Genomic DNA, 17,711 nt, shown 5'->3' on the forward strand with positions numbered 1-17,711 from the left:
GATTCTAGCTTACCAAAGAGGCAAGCTATAACACTGTCATGCTGAGGGACTTGCCAGGCTGCCAGACTGGCAGAACTCCTTAAGCAGCTGGCATGGCACGCAGACAGGGTCTGGAATGAGTGAGCAGATGCACAGGCTGAGAAGTATCCTTCACCTGATTCTAGAAAGTTTTATTCTTCCAGAAATTGGAACCTAAGAGAAAGCTAATAAGGGTTTTCTTGCTGGCATAGGACAAAGGAAATCCTTACTTGGGCAAAGTAAATTTAGGCAGCTAGCCGTCTTCATTCTGTACTCAGATAACAGCATACAACGTTACCATGTCACTTAGGCGCAGCCAGATTTTAAAAGCATCTTTTTCTCAGAATGGCCCATGCACTTATAGTTAAAGAAGTTCACCACGGTTATATGAGGGGCCATTATCTTAACACACAATTATAAAGATGCCACATTGTTATAAAAGGTACAAATTCATCATCAGTGGTACTGAGAGTGACTCCTTGGAAGGAACAAAATGTACACTAGCATCAGTCAAAGTGCATGATATTTATTTTTTTCCATCTTTATGTTCCTACTCAAAGAGCTGAGCTGTATTTGATAGTTTGAGATCTTGACCACTTTTTATCCTTAAAAAAAAAAGCGAGAGAAATGTTTGTCATTCCGGGAGCATAATCAGTTGAGTCCATGGACAATGACATAGTTAATTCACCAATGGAATTTGTTGCCATAGCTCCAGAGAGGGACAGGGTAGATGAAACAATGGCCTTTTTCACAAGTGCAGCTTTTGCCACAACCTGCCTGCCCCCACACAACAGGCCATCATAGTGCCGGTCCAGAGCACAGCGATTGTCAGTGAACAACAGTCGAGAGGGGACAAGAGCAGGCTTGTGACAAGTAAAGGAGGAGTGCCCAGGAACTTGAATCTCTGCTTACTCAATAACTGGGTCACTCCTATCTCCTCCAACCTTATCTTTGAGCACTGGGCACAGGGAACTGGCTTGACCTTTGGCCAAGTGCCCAGAACAAAAATTTTGCCCTGTGGTTTAAAAGAGCTCCAAAGGAAAGCAGGTCCTACAGAGAGAAGACGATCCGGGGAGGCCATGGTGGGCTGCCACCATAAGGCAACATGGAAGAGGAGCCCAGCAACCACTGCACTCCCAGATTCTTGCGCAAGGTAAGCTAGATGCTTTGTCATTTTTTGCCTTTGAATATCAAAGTCAGTTGCAAAGCCAGTCCTAGGTGTCTTCAAATGGAGTGGACCTGTGCCAATCCATAAAGTCACAATAACAATGAAAACATTATTCGCTCCATCTGAAGATCATAAAAAGGAAAAAAGAAAAGAAACTGGCTAATTTATCTTTCTGAAACCCCTTGCAAAGTAGGTAAGCTTCCTGGGTAGAGTTGTATGACAGGGGTAAATTTGCTTTCTAAAAATAGTCAAATCAATATGAAGAATGATTGTTTAAGGCAAAGAACGATGCTGTGGAAACCTGTATGAGAAGTTCTCCTAGTAGAAACGTCACAGGATTCTGATTAGAGCATCTATTTTTGAATAGCACTTACTCAACTGCTATTGAAGTGACAACACCTTACATGGTCTTTTACAGAGGGGGGATGTGCCCAGGAGAACGTGTATTAATGACTTATATTCGAATTCTTCTAGACGGAGAAACTTTAGGCAGTGGAATGAGGTGTTAAGGACTCCAGGTGATGCAAAGCAATTTGAAAGCAGAGGTAGCTTCCCAGCAATGACATCATTTCTTCAGTGAACAGTGGTTTGGCTTTCACTTCAGCATCCTGAGAGTGGGTTCTCAGGCCTCAAAACACTTGCTCTGCACTTGGTTGTCGTACTAGCACTCCTCCGGAACCCTCCTGTGCTCTTTAGAATGGATGTGGATGCATGGTTTAAATCATCAAACATTCGCTGAAGAGTATTCCAGGTTCTATAACTAGTGGATGGATGCTTGAGTCACATGAGTCACAGATCCCTTTCATGGTCATCTCCACGTTTCCTTAGATTTGGAGAAACAGGTGGATTGAAGGGCTCAAACGTTTTTACCAGCTCATTTAAGTGAGTTAATGGAGTATCAGAGAACAAAAGCCTTATTGGCTTTACTTTTGATTCTACAAGCATGTAACACTTCATCCTATAAAAAAGAATAAGTATCCCAATCAGCCGAGAAGAGGAGGCAGCTATCACAGAAAAGAAAGAGCTGCAGGAACAAGAAACAGAGCGTGGATTGGCTACTTCAAAATATAGTCACAAATAATAACTAATTAATTAGCATCAAGTTACCTCAGTTACACTGTGTGTGTGTGTGTGTGTGTGTGTGTGTGTGTGTAAGGATTGTGACAGAGCAAATTTCATTAGTATGCCAACAAGAAACTGGCCTGTTTGGGAAGTTTGGCTGTGAGTTTGATTTCTTAGCAGATCAGACAAACTGCCTTGTTTTAGCGTGACTCCATTTTGATCTTTAGCCTGGTCTTTTGGGGCCTAGTGCAGGAGCTAAGTCCAAAACAATGGTTTCTTATAATCTTTATTTAACAGGGAAAATCAGGAGGCATTTACTTCCTTACTCATTTATTCATGCCTCTGTACCAGATTTAGTTCTTGATGGGTACAGCCATGAAAAACTGAGATGACCTTTCTATGCTCCAGTCACACAGAACAAAACCTGTACAAATATCATTCTGAACTATCATACCTTTTGGGAATTAAAAAACAGACAAAGGCCTCTAATTTCACCGTCTCCCAGGAGCATCGATTGTATTCACAATAATGGTTAGCATTTTTAGTCTTTAGTAGGAGACATGCTTTGTGCCTTATTTAATGTGATGATGCTAAAAAGGGTGTGTGTGTGTGTGTGTGTGTGTGTGTGTGTGTGTGTGTCTGTGGCTCAAGGTCCTGACCACTCACCTCTCCTGCTAGGTTGTACTTTTATTTCTCCTAGTTAAATGGGATGAGTGTATTTAACCTCCTTGGGCAATTAAAATGTGTTAATTAACTATAATAATAAAATAGTGATCACATTATTATTCTACAATGCTTTTTGTTTCTCGGTGTGCAATACATTTCTCACACAGGAGATCTCAACTGCTGTGTCAGTTTAACTCTCTGAATGCCAGCCCTTTTAGGCACAATATACTGATACCCACAAGCTAACACATGACCAGTTCTGTCTATTGCTAAGTAATGTTACTTACTAACCAGTAGAACAATCACTGTCATTAAATATCTGTACCTAAAAGCAAAGCATAATTATGAATTTAATAGAGTTCTCATGGAATAGAAATTCCCTCTAAATGAACTGGTTCTTTATATCCCACACACTGAATTTAGGTGTTTGGCTGGCACTTCTTTGGCAATAGGGCACAGATATTTAAATCCTGATTCTCACATGAGAAAAATGGAAGCCCAGAGAGTCAAGGGCATTGTCCCAGGTAGCTGTGGCAGAGCTGGAATTGAGGTTGCTAGAATAGAATTTTAATTTCTCTTTAAATCTGCACTGTCATAGAATTAGATAGTCACTAACCATATGGGTCTGTTTAAATTTAAATTTAAATCAATTAAAATTCCTCAGCCATACCAGCCACTTTTTAAGTGCTCAGTAGCTCCCCGTGGCTAGTGGCTACCATTTGAACAGTGCAGATAAAGAATATTCCATCATCACAGGAACTTCTATTGACTAACACTGCTTTAGACCATGATATCTCTTTCAGATACATTATGTGTCCTCAAAATATATTGCAGTTCTGTTACAAGTAAGATGGATTCAAAACTTGGCAGCAGAATCTCATTCATTTGAAGGCTCCTCATTTGCATAGTACCAAGTTAACTTTGATCTGGAAATTAATAATATAGAGAAGAGTCAAGGAGACTGTTAAATGCACTTCAGAGAGCAAAGATTTTGAAGCACCATCAAACAACTCCAGAGGCACTCACTAAGATGCAAGCAATTGATATGATAATTATACATCATTTTTATTTATTCATTAAACAGGAATCCCCTAAGGTGCCCTTGTAGGAAATAGTGTGGTTAGTCTAGTTATTTCTAGCAATGCTTCTGCCATTTCAAAGTTCTCTGTAAAATCATTTTATACAACCACTGATTTAGCTTCCTCTCCTCCTTTGGATCATAAAATAAATTGGTAGCATAAAATAGTTTCACACTGAATTTCTGACTAGCTCAAGATCTAATTTCAAAGCTCTTGCTTTTTCCCTAAATGCTGTGATTCCCTGGATGGGGTGTTTTTGTGGGTACTGCACTATAAGGAGTTTGATAAATATCTGTTACTTGATAAATACTTGTGTGATAAATATCAGAGTAATGTCTTCAAAATACGACTCAGAAGCTGACACCTGCCTTGTACCAAATGCACGGGAAACGTATGTTCCACTTTTTCTTTTTCCTTTCCTCATCTTTGCTGCCAAGTTTTCAAAGTGAGATAAGGGCTTTCTTTGTGAAGAAGATATGCCTCACAGACATTCAAGTGGGAGGAGTGTAGTTGTAATCTGGCCTGAAGATTTGGAAACAAAATTGGCTAGCTTCTGCAGAATGGGGAGCTGAGTGACCAGTATGCTTATTTCCAGGAGCACCAGGCATTAATCCGCTTCATCAGTCCTTGAACGCTATGTCAAGCAGTTTGCCAGGCACAAAGCTACACTGGGAGTTCATGAGGTAAACCCAGACAAAGAACTGCCCGTCCTGCTAGTCTGTTTGATTTGACTAGGAGCAGAGACAGAGCAGCAGGTCCCAGATGGGTGGTGCAGGAACAGGGTGGATTTCATAGCCCAGTCTGCCTCCTAGAGCTGAATTAGGTGGCATTTTGTTTAAGGAGGCAAGGGCTACAGGGCAGGACTGCGCATGCTTGGAGCTGGGAGTGAACTAGTGAACTCATTTCTAACTCAGTGAACTGCAACAATGTGGCATCCTACAGGTTCTAACTAAGGCAGGTCCAGGTAGCCCTCAAACATGACAGCCAGCAGATCATAAACTCTAGTAGTGGCACATCGGGCACCATTTTGTACAGTGTGACAAAGAATTTAAGATTGAAGGGGACAACAGTGAGCTGCACATGTGCTGAGCTCAGCAAGAATTCACTGAGCTCAGTGGATTGTCCTGGTCCCACAGGAAAATAATACCAACTTTGGCATTGCATGGGTCAAAATAGGTCCATGTGCTCCACAGACCTAACGACCAGCAGGTTCTGGCAAGATCAGCACCATCAACAACCTAGCTATATAGGACTCCTGGTGTCTCCCTAATCCTGGAACCTGCTCCAACCGGAATTGTTTGGAGAAAGGTTGTACAGACAAAGGTGCTAAGGCTTTAGCACAGTGTCACAGGAGATGGACACTGGTGAGCCAGGAGCTGGGGCTACGGAGACCATGGTGGAAATCTAACACAAGAACCCAGACCTGGAACTCGCTGGAGGGAGTGGCATAAGTGACTGCAAAGAGTCGTGTGTCAACTGCAATAAGTAAAATCAAACTGTAGACTTGTGGATGACACAGCTTAGAAACCTGCCCCAAGGAGAAGAATCTGCTAACTAGAAGTACAATGACCAAGAGCAAAAGAAGAGACAGAGGCACAATTAATATTACTGAAAACTCCCCTGCAAAGGAGCAAAACCCTATGCCAACCTCAGAGTTAACTGAGGAAGACATCAAGAAAATGGAGGATACAGAATTCAAAACACTTGTTATAAAGCTTCTTATCAACAATGAGAAGCACGTAAAGCAGGCATTCAAGGAATTCAAGGAATATGTCATACTGGAAATGAATCAAACGAAAGCTGATATATCAGAAATGAAGAATACAGCAGAGCAAATTAAAAGTACAGTGGAGAGTCTCCAAAGCAGAATGAAGGAGACAGAAGAAAGAATCTCAGAATTGGAAGATATTTCCTGTCACCAGAGGGAAACAAACAGAAAGCTGGAAGCAGAGCTGGATCAGGCCAAAAAAAGTATTCGAGAATGGAAAGACACTATTAAAAGACCAAATATAAGAGTTATGGGAGTCCCAGAAGGTCAAGAAAGAGAAGCTGGGATTAAAGGTGTATTCAGTGAAATAATAAGGGAAAATTTTCCTAATCTAGAGAAAGATTTGGGAAGCAACATCCAGGAGGGGCACGGACCAAAACCCCTAAAAGGGTTGACCAAAAGTGATCTTCACCAAGACACATGACCATCAAGCTCTCTTCAATTGAACATAAGGAAAAGATCCTTCAATGTGCATGTGAAAAAAATCAACTGACATATAAATGAATGATAACTAAACTCACAGGAGACCTCTCACAGGAAACTCTACAGGCAAGAAGAGAATGGAGTGACATATTCCAGATTCTAAAAGAAAAAAATTATCAGCCTAGGATAACATATCCAGCAAAGCTTTCCTTTCTCTTTGAAAATGAAATAAAATTTTTCCACAGTAAAGAAAAGTTGAAAGAATATGCCTCTTCCAAACCTACCCTACAAATGATACTTCAAGATGTTCTGTTGACAGAGAAAAGGAATAGTGCCCTCCAAAACCAAAGGCAAATGTGAAGAACATCCCAGATGACAACGAAGACTAAACCAATGAACAATCCATTGTTAAAATGACAGGACCAAATTACCACCTATTTGTATTAACCCTGAATGGAAACGGCTTAAACTCATCAATCAAACATTATAGATTAGTAGACTGGACTTAAAAAAAAAAAACCATCTAGGGCCCGGCGGCGTGGCCTAGCGGCTAAAGTCCTCGCCTTGAACGCACCACGGGATCCCATATGGGCGCCAGTTCTAATCCCGGCAGCTCCACTTCCCATCCAGCTCCCTGCTTGTGGCCTGAGAAAGCAGTTGAGGACGGCCCAAACCCTTGGGACCCTGCACCCGTGTGGGAGACCCGGAAGAGGTTCCTGGTTCCCAGCATCGGATGGGCGCGCACCGGCCCGTTGCGGCTCACTTGGGGAGTGAATCATCAGATGGAAGATCTTCCTCTCTGTCTCTCTTCCTCTGTGTATATCTGACTTTGTAATAAAAAATAAATAAATAAATCTTAAAAAAAAACATCTATTTGTTGCTTACAGGAGACATATCTCACCAACAAAGATCAGTGGAAACTATATTTCATGGATTTTTATTTTTTGTTAGTTTCATCTCTTCAAAACACTTTCTTCTGATTAAATCATTCAATGACTCATAGATCATACAGTAGCTTCATTTTCTTCAAGAAAGTTCTTGATTTTCATTTCTTCAGTGACGCATTAGTCATTCAGTAGCATGTTATTTAACTTCATGGTGTTGTTAATTTCTTTTTTTATTCTTCCTGGTGTTATGTTTTGAGGCTTTATATTTAAGGGGATGTATAGTAATGGTGTAATGGAGACTATATGATATCTAGCAGCATGTTATTTAACTTCATGGCATTGTAAATTTCTGTTTTTCTTTCTATTGTTGATTTTGTATTATGACTTTTCATTTGAGGGGATGTACAGTAGCTGTGAAATGGAGACTAACATATCCAGATGTGAGGATACAATGCAGTATGCATTTCTACTTCCAGACAAAGATGGACTCCCACTGAAACTGTTTACTATAATTTGACACTAGGATGCTGGACTCTGCCATTCTCCATGTCCACAATGGTGGATATATGATTGTGTATGAAGAACTACACTATAGTAATGATATAGAGGAACTCAGTGGGGGGGGGAGGGAATTGAGGAGGGGATTAGGGAAACCCCATGATCTATGGAACTGTATCATAAAATGATAATAATAAAAAGAAATAAAAATTTTTTACAAGTAGAGCAGCCAGGACTAGAACTAGCACCTGATTATGGGATACTGGTACCCCAAGCAGAGATTTAATCCACTATGCTACTACATTGGCTCCTATAGTTTTACTTTTTGTTCCAAAACATCATTAGGCCTTCTTTCCCCTCTGTAATTTCTACACATGAATCCTGGTAAACAAGGAACAGGCTCCAGTCTTTGTCTCTCCTAGAAATGGTGAGAGCTTGATCCAAGGATCATCACACATGCTCTCAACTCAATTAGCAAACGTGCAACTGGTACCCTGAGCGCCCTCTCTGCACCAGCGGGTGGAGCACATGCTGGCTGCTCTCCAAGGACAGAGGTTAGAGCCTTCCCTGCTGTGTTCCCCCAGGGCACTCCTGCTCATCACTTATTCCTTGTTGCTCAGCTCAGGAAAGTGGTGGTCCACCTAGCAGGAAAAAAATGTGCAGAGGGTCTTATGTCAGACTGGAGGATCCTTGTCTTCCCAGGGCTGGGACAATGGGGAGAAATGGAGGCTCTGTGATTCTTTCATTTTTGTCCTTTTTTCTCAAGGAGTCACACTCAGCTCTCTAACACTATGGGATAAAGAAAATAGTGCAACTGGCATACAATTAATTTTTCCTATACTCACAATGAGGTTGTAAAGTGAGAAAGTAGTGCTTATTTCAATTACATCCCCCTCCCGGGTTAAGCGTGCTCATGTTTCCTTTGTCATTCCATGAAATATAGATTCTCACTCTACTTTCTTCTTTCATCTGTATTCTCATTCTCTCCCTCTCCTTCTCTGATGAGGGAATTTTTTAAAGATGTATTTATTTTTATTGGCAAGTCAGATATACAGAGAGGAGGAGAGACAGAGAGACATTGATTCACCCCCTCAAGCAGCCAAAATGGCTGGAGCTGCACCGATCTGAAGCCAGGAGCCAGGAGCCTCCTCTGGGTCTCCCACGTGGGAGGGTCCCAAGACTTTGGGCTGTCCTTCACTGCTTTCCCAGGCCACAAGCAGGGAGCTGGATGGGAAGCAGGGCTGCCAGGATTAGGACCTGTGCCTATATGGGATTCTGGTGCATGTAAGGTGAGGACTTTAGCTACTAGGCTACCGTGGGGGGCCCTGAGGGAATTTTTAAAATAGGAAGTATGGTCCAGGACAAAGAGAAAAATAAAATTTCAAATATGTTTTCCTTGGCTTCATTATGCCAGAAATACAAATATGGAAGAATTTAAAGTATAATTGGATAAACACAGGACTCTCCTTGGGCTGGTAGAATATAGAATACTGATTTGAATCCCTTCTCAAGCAGTTCAATAAAAATTAAAAATAGTTTTCAGAATATTTAGCTAGTTTATGTGAAAAGAGGATGACAGAAGAAATTCAGATGCGTCAGTCCTCAAATGCCCACAACAGCTGGGGTCGGGCCAGGACCAAGCCAGGGACCCAAAGCTCAATCTGTGCCTCCCACATGGGTGAATGTGACCCGCTCACCTCATTACTGGCTGCCTCCCAGGCTCCACATCAATCAGAAGCTGCAGCTAGAGGCAGAAGCAGGATTTGAATGCAGACACTCCGATACGAGATGTGTGAGTCCCCAGTTAAGTATCAACCAAATGCCTGCCTCTCAACAGCAATTTTAAGTCAAATAATCACATCTTGTCTTTTGAAAACACGTTAGTCTCTTTCTAAAAGACATTTGTTTGTAAAACTACAAAGACATACAGGGGGAATCAAGAGCAATCCTGACAACCTCTATTTTTTAAGATTTATTTATTTAATTACGAAGTCAGATATACAAAGAGGAGAGACAAAGAGGAAGATCTTCCATCTGATGCTTCACTCCCCAAGTGAGCAGATCCGAAGCCAGGAACCTGGAACCTCTTCCGGGTCTCCCACACGGGTGCAAGGTCCCAAGGCATTGGGCTGTCCTCCACTGCTTTCCCAGGCCACAAGCAGGGAGCTGGATGGGAAGTGGAGCTGCCGGGATTAGAACCAGCGCCCATACAGGATCCCGGGGCGTGCAAGGCAAGAACTTTAGCTGCTAGGCCATGCCGCCGGGCCCGATCCTGACAACCTCTTAACAGGAGGTCATATGCACAGAGCAGGGAGGATCCCAGAGTGCAGCAAGGGGACAGGAGGAGGCTTGTATCCCAACCCTGGAGACTCCTGGATCCTCACCAAGGACTATCAGTACGGGCACCAAGGACTACATCCCAACTGCCAAGGAGACGATGGGGAACTGGAGTGCCTTTGAAGGCCGAGAACTCTGAGGTCATCCACCCCCATCTGGATCTACCACACGGGATGAAAGAAGCCCAATTCCTTCCCCACAGGATCCAAGGTCATCGGAACAACAGCCAGGAGCCCTGAGCAGTCCGCCGAAACAGAACAGTAAACTTCCTTCCGGACTAGGGAGAGGAGCTTTCTCTGGTCCTTACTTGGTTCCAACTTTGGATCCCCACCCTCTCTTGCAATGACCATCAGGGTCGCTCCACAGCCCTCCCACCCCCCCCCCACACATACAAATTGGAATAGATAGGCAGAGAACAACAAGGAAAGCTTAGAACTAGGCAGGAACTGGTCAGCATAGACTCACACATACCTTACTAGGTAGGACACAAAGATCAGTTACTCCTCACTAAGATATTGAAGATTTCTCTGCACACCCCTCCTAAAACTGTTCTGCACCTCAATTGTTGACATATGCCTTGTTAGAGTTATAAGCCAGTTTAGACTATCCTAAAATCTGCCAAGTTCAGCAAAATTATGCTTCAGCACTATAAACTGCTAAATACTAAAATGAAAATAGACATGAGACAGTTGAATAGTACCCTATAGCCATTTTAAGGTGTATAGCAGCCGGTTCTGTGTATAAACTAAAATCGAAATGTCAATGAAGTAGTCACAGGATGTGGTTAAGAACTTGCATTTTTTTTAACATATTGGTTACTCAATACCATGTCAATTAATTCCATAATGTTGTTAATTGTCATTGATGTTATGTTGTGGCTTTAAATTGATCAGGGTGATATTCTGCCAGCTCTGCCTTCAGACCAGAGATGGTCTCCCCAAGAAACTGTTGAATTTACCTGGACAATAAGATGGTAGACTCTATGCTTGGTATACTCTTGCAATGAAAGAATCTTGACTGAATTTGAAATGTAATACAGCAACAAGGTGGAGGAATCCACCATGAGAGGAGGGTATGGGGAGGGGTTGGGGGATTCCCAGAGCCTATGAAACTGTGTCACATACTGCAATGTAATTAATAAAATATATATATATTTAAAAAAAGAAAACAAGTTAGTCTCTTTCTAAAACACGTATCTGTTTGTTTGTTTGTTTGTTTATGTATTTGAAAGACATAGTTACAGAGAGAGAGGGGAAATATTTCATCTGCTGGTTCACTCCCTAAATGCACACAATCCGCAGGGCTGAGCCAGGTGGAAGCCAGGAGCCAGGAGTTTCTTCCAGGTCTCCCACAGAGATGCACATGGCCAAGGACTTGGACCACCTGCCGCTGTGATCACAGGTACGTTAGCAGGGAGATGGATTGAAAGTGTAGCAACTGGGACTTGAACCAGCACCCATATGAGATGCCAGCATTGCAGGCAGCGGTTAATGCCAACCTAGTTTCTTCAAAGCAACTTTTTTGCATGACTTCATCAGCTCACATAATGTTGACTAAACTCTATGTTGCAAATCACAAGTGCAACAGACATAAACAGGTATGGGGAAAACACCAGTTAACGCTTGGAAAATGTATGACACAAGGGATGGAATCGAAAGTTCCCAAGCATTCTCAAAAGCAGCTTACCTATTAGGCAAAATCCTTCAGAGTTCTCTTAGGATTTTCGGAGGAAACGGAAATCATGGATTAATTCTGCAGGGAATCAGTCACCACCATCCTTCTTTGTACACAATATTAATAGAAGTCAGTAAGAGATCTTCTCACAAATGTCATCTACAACACAGCGCTACTGCAACACTTACCAAGGGCCAATCTACTTATTTATTAGATGCTGAGGAGAGTCAAAGAGACATTTTTAAAGATACAATTTACAACTTCAAGTGTATAATTTGAGTTTTTAGTGTATTTATGGGATTGTGGTGGTGTCACCATTTTAGAACACTTTTATCACCCTGTAAGGGAAGGTGTGTCAAGCAGCAACCATTCCGCACCCCCAACACCCTCAGCACCCCCAGGTAAGGACTAACCTACTTTCTGTTAGATGGATTTGCCTATTCTGAATATTTCATATGAGTAGAATCATATAACATGTGACCTCTCATATTCCGATTCTTTCACTTAGCATGTGCTCTCAAAGTTCATCTGTTTTGTAGCATGTTCCAGTAGTTCACTCCCTTTTGGGGCTATGCAATATTCCACTGTATAGATATATCACATTGTGGATATGCCACAGTTTGTTTCTCTACTCATTAGTCAGTGGATATTTGAGTTGTTTCCTCTCTTGGATCGGTTTTAATAATGTTGCTACAACATGCCAATGGGCTTTTTATATGGACACATACCTTCAGTTCTCTTGGGTATATGCCTGGGAGTGAAACTGCTAAATCAAATGGTAACTCTCCTGTTAACTTTTTTTGAGGAAATCACAAACCACTTTCCAAAGAGACTGTATTGTTTTATAATCCTATCAGATATTTCTCTATTTTTTTCACTAATCCTTTCCCTTTGTGCGTTTTTTAAAAATGACTATGATAACCATCGTAGTGGGTGTAATTTGAGTGTAATCTTGCTGTCATTTCACTTAATGGCTAATGATGTTAAGTGCTTTTCATTGGCCATTTGTAATACCTTCTTTAGAGAAATGTCCACTTATATATTTTCCCCATTTTTAGTTGTGTAACTGATAATAAAAGTTCATCCTTGCCCTGAAGCAGGCTTTCTGAATCCTACCATAATTGACAATTGGGCTGGAAAATTTTTTGTTGTAGGAAACAGTCCTGTAACATTATGGGATGTTTAGCGGCCTCCTTAATTTCTACCCACCAGGTGCCAACAGCACATCCCACATAATATTCAAAACTGTCTCTCAACACAATAAAATAACATGGTGGGGGGGGCATATTCTCCTCAGTCAAAAACCACAAAAAGATCACCTTGAGTCACTCAGAAATACTAACATGAAAACATAACTCAATTTCAATGGAGAAGAGGAGGCAGTCTGAGTGGGTTGAAGACAATAAAACAGACCCTCAGGGTACAATTCACACTCCCCAAATCTGGTTGGTGAGTTAATTAACAATGTTAGAGATGAATATCCAGGTTACAAATGAGACTTCGGTAACATTATCAGATAAACAATAATCAAAAAATCTAACACAAAATCTAACACCGCGGCGGAGGTATATTTATGGAGCAGGCATTCAGCTAACGGCTGAGATGCCTGCACCTGTTACCAGAGTGCTGTTTTCAGGCCTCAGATCTGGACCTAATTCTAGCTTCCTGCTGATACACATCCCAGGAAGGGGTCCCTGCCACTCACCTGCGCAGACGTGGGCTGAACTCCCAGCTCCCGGCTTCATTGCAATCCAGTCCTGAGCACTGCAAGCATCTGGAGTGAACCATTGGCTGGAAGATCTGTCTCTCTAATTTTTTAAAGATGATGTTTCTAGATCAATATGGTTTTAGGAAAGAAAATTTTCTGCTTTTTTGATTTACTTATTGGAAAGGCAGATCAGATTTATGGAGAGGAGAGACGGAAAGATCTTCCATCTGCTGGTTCACTCCCCAAGTGGCTAAAACAGCCAGAGCTGAAAGGATCCAAATCCAGGAGCCAGGAGCTTCTTCTGGGTCCCCCACATAGGTGCAGGGTTCCAAGGCTTTGGACCATCCTCGACTGCCTTCCCAGTCCACAAGCAGGGAGCTGGATGGGAAGTGGAGCAGCCAGAACAAAAACTGGTGCCCATATAGGATGCTGACTCTTGCAAGGTGAGAATTTGAGCCATTGCACCAGGTCCCGGAAAAGACAATTTTCTATGAGCCAGTTTCTGGGTCAGAATATCATCCCTTGGCATCTCAGGCATGAAGTGCACGACTGCTGAGTGACCTCTCCCTGCTGGGCATGTGTTTGCCTTCACTCTTCACATTATTCTTGTCTCTCAGGAGAACCGCACAATACAATGTCTCAGACACAGTGTTGTTGCAAGGAACAGCATCCATGAAGCTAACTTTTTCAGTGGATCCACTTTTGCGGGGGATGCAAAGACAATGTAGTAGAATCCACAGAAAGCTGAAAAGCAGGCCTCAGCAAAGCTAGAAACCAGGGTAGCTTTGAGAAGCCTCGAAAAGCAGTTCTCTAGTCTGTTTAATGTTCTGCCCTCGGCTCAGTTCTTGGCCTACATGGTCTCCGTGTCTTGGTTCTCACTCCTCAGAGAAGGAATCCAGGGTCCGAGCCACCCACTGTACAGGCCGCAGTTTGGCTAGCTAAGTATCCCAGCATAATCCCCTGCACGGTGGGATGGGGGAGTTTTCATAAAATGACTATACTAAGGTGAGGGAGGAAGAAACAAGTAGGAACCATATCATGGATCCCTAAGCAGTTCCACCTCTCTGCAGATACCCCCCATGCTTTGTCCTCTCAAACACTTTTACTGCACTGTTCCATAAAATGCACAAAACTCCTTACACAAAGTTCCTTACCATTGTTCAACAGTTAGTACCTAGTTATCACCATTAACCTAAGTCTTTCCTCTAGTGAAGATAGTGCTGTGGTCTTGACTTCAACTATCCTGACTCCAGAATGGGAATGGAAGGTAAATGATACTTAGTGGTTTCTATTTAATGATACCATGGTAGCCAGGTGTCATCTAAATGAAGACGGCTATGTTAACGTGAGAGCTATCATTTGTTTGGGTTCCAGTACCTGCAACCCCTTCATCACAACCTTACCCCATGGGTATAACAGTGAGCAACAGGGTCTGGCACAATAGCGTAGTGGTTAAAGTCCTAGCCTTGCACACGCCGGGATCCCATATGGGCACCAGGATCCCATACGGGTGCCGGTTCTAATCCCGGCAGCCCTGCTTTCCATCCAGCTCCCTGCTTGTGGCCTGGGAAAGCAGTTGAGGACAGCCCAAAGCCTTGGGACCCTGCACCCTTGTGGGAGACCTGGAAGGAAGCTCCTGGCTCCTGGCTTCGGATTGGCTCAGCTCCAGCCATTGTGCTCACTTGGGGAGTGAACCATCAGACAGAACATCTTCTTCTCTGTCTCTCCTCCTCTCTGTATATCTGCTTTTCCAATATAAATAAATCTTTAAAAAATATATTAAAAACAGTGGGCAACAAAGACTACAGAAGTGTTAAGAGATTGAAATAGCAGAATGCTGGACTTGTGACTGTTGTTGAAGGACTATACTATTGTAATACATAGGGGAAGGCGGGGGCGGGTGGAACGGGGAGGGTGGAAGGGGAAACCCCTGAGCCCATAGAACTGTATCCTGAGAAATAATAATTAAACAAGAAGTATTGGGAGATGTTACATCCTCTCCACTAGTTAATAAAGTGATGCCCTGCCTTCATAGTCTATTAATTAGGAAGGCAATCAGTGCATGCTTTGAGTTTGCTATTTGAAACTCAAAGGCAATAAAATCAGAACACTGCTCAGATTTCTTTCTCATAAAGAAATGAATAACAAATTAAGGCCACAGAGCTAGAGTAATCACATTTTGAATGATTTCTCCTGAGCACATATTTAATAACCTGCATGTGTCGCGTATGAAGAACCAGGAAGGCAAAGTTAATTACCCAGGAGAAAGTTTCATCAAAGAATCTTGGTCACATTAGCCCAGGGTTTCTGAATTTTGGTACTATTGCTATTTTGAGCCAGATGATTCTTTTGTGCAGGGGACTACCCTGTGCATAATGGGCCTATGCGGCACCTCTGGTCTCTAACCACTAGGTAACAGTAGAAATCTCCTCCACAAGTGGTGATAACCCAAAATGTCACATTATTAAATGTCTCCTGTGGGATAAGCTCACTCCCTGATGAGAATTACTGCATTAACAGGCTTCACCCTAAATCCCGTTGGGCCACAAGTTTGCTGTTTTAAACTCTCAGAACAAAACATTTTATAGTAGACCCTCCTACATTTCTTAGGAAATTATTTGAAAAGAAATTTTATCAAAGTTGCTTGTGAAGATAACCAGAAACACCCAAAAAAGAACAAAGCGTAAGAGTAGCAGACAAAAAGAACAAAGTGAAGTCTATTAAGGTAATTACTTAAGGTATTCAACCAAACATTGTATTAATCCGTACAAAACCCTTATGAGGCATTAGAAACATTTTTTTATGGTTGAGGAAACTGAGGCTTAAAAAGGTTAGGATATTTGCTCAGAAACATACAATTTGTCATTGAGTAGTGGAGCCAGAAGTCTGTCAGCACAGTTTGGGCAACTATGGGTACTGGTTCAGTGTGTGTACTAGAGTGCCAGGTATCTAATAAAGCAAGGTAACCAATTTGTACCTTTTTTAAAAAATGCAATTATTATTGTGTGGAATTTCAAATGCATGCAAAATTTGACAGAGCAATAGATTCCATACACAATGCATACATGTGTGGAAATATCACATTGTACCCCATAAATTTGTACAATTATATATCAATTAAAAATGAAACCCTTTTCCTCCTCTCTGTGTATCTGACTTTACAAAAAAAATAAATCTTTTTTTAAAAAATGAAACCTTAAAATGAAAAGTAACCAAAGAGAGAGAGGAAACAAGTGGATTCCCAGTTGCACTGTTCGTGTACCCCTCATCTAGCTTCATCTGGGAGCAACTCATGATCAATCCTGTTCCACCCAGAGCTTTTGAACCTCAGTATTACCGACATTTTTGGACTGATAATTGTTTGTTGAACAGGTCAAGCACAGATACAAGACATGGCAAGGTCGCTGTCTCACTGACATGGCTGGTAAAACTACAATCACTTTTAGATCCAATTTATTGCTTATATACACAGAACACAATGGTGCCAACTTATCCTGGTCTTTGGCTTACAAACCAAAAAGAACAACACTGAAACAAAGAAGGCCAGGTGACACTGATTCCCACAGCTAAGGAAGCCATTGCACAATAAAAACTGAGTAGTTTTTAGGAGATGAGAGCTCTCCTGAGAGAGGCAGGGCAGAAAGACCCCTATCTTAACAGAAGGGAAGAAGCCATTATTAGAAAGCGCCTGCTGCCTGTCTTGGGGGAGATAAGGAGGTGGGAGGAGATAGCTTTGGAGTGATGAGCCTATCCCTATATATGCCAGGAGCATTGCAAAGGGTTCCAGTGGCCCTGAGAACTACAATTGAAGCCTTTGCCTGCATGATTAAGTGGACACATTCAAGCTCATCAGGGTGCCAGGGAAGAGCCATTCCCCTACAGTGGAAAAATGCCTTGTGCATTTTAGAATGCTTTGCTGCATCTGTGGCTTCCATCCACTGAATGCCTGTATCTCTGGCCCCAAGTTGGAACAACTAAAAATGTCTTTAGATATTAAAAGGTCCCCGGAGCCAAGGTCACTCAGCTCAGAAGAACTGTTCTAGAGTTCCCCACATCCCAACTTCGTAGGGGGAGCGGGGTTGCAAAAAACTTGAGTAGAATGGAATTAAAAGGTCGCTTCATTTTGGTGCAAAAAATATTGCAATCTGTTCACTGTCTTTTCATAGTATGCATTTTCCATGAGCTTTCTAAAGACTCCTCATACTTGATCTTCAAATATTTCAGAATGTGTTTTTAAAAATAAAATCTTGCAAACACAATACTATCATTATCCTATACAAATTAGTACAATTCTTTCATAGCATTCAGATTGCTCAAATTTCTAATTATCTCATAAATGTTATCTTTTTTATAGTATTTTGAATTAGGGATCCTAATAATACAATATACAGATTGATATGTCTCTTACATCCCTCTTAACCCA

General features: G+C 41.9%; 1 protein-coding gene across 1 annotated transcript in view; it reads left to right on the forward strand.

Moving 5' to 3' along the window:
* Positions 1-1,044: 1,044 nt before the first annotated feature.
* PCYT1B (phosphate cytidylyltransferase 1B, choline) overlaps positions 1,045-17,711 on the forward strand; it is a 105,686-nt gene continuing 89,019 nt past the window's right edge. Inside the window, exon 1 of the mRNA XM_058658751.1 lies at positions 1,045-1,171. Coding sequence (XP_058514734.1) covers positions 1,124-1,171 — 48 coding nt within the window. The 5' untranslated portion in view covers positions 1,045-1,123. The remainder of the gene's footprint in view (positions 1,172-17,711) is intronic.

Source organism: Ochotona princeps, chromosome X (assembly GCF_030435755.1).
Source record: "Ochotona princeps isolate mOchPri1 chromosome X, mOchPri1.hap1, whole genome shotgun sequence".
Lineage (NCBI taxonomy): Eukaryota > Metazoa > Chordata > Mammalia > Lagomorpha > Ochotonidae > Ochotona > Ochotona princeps.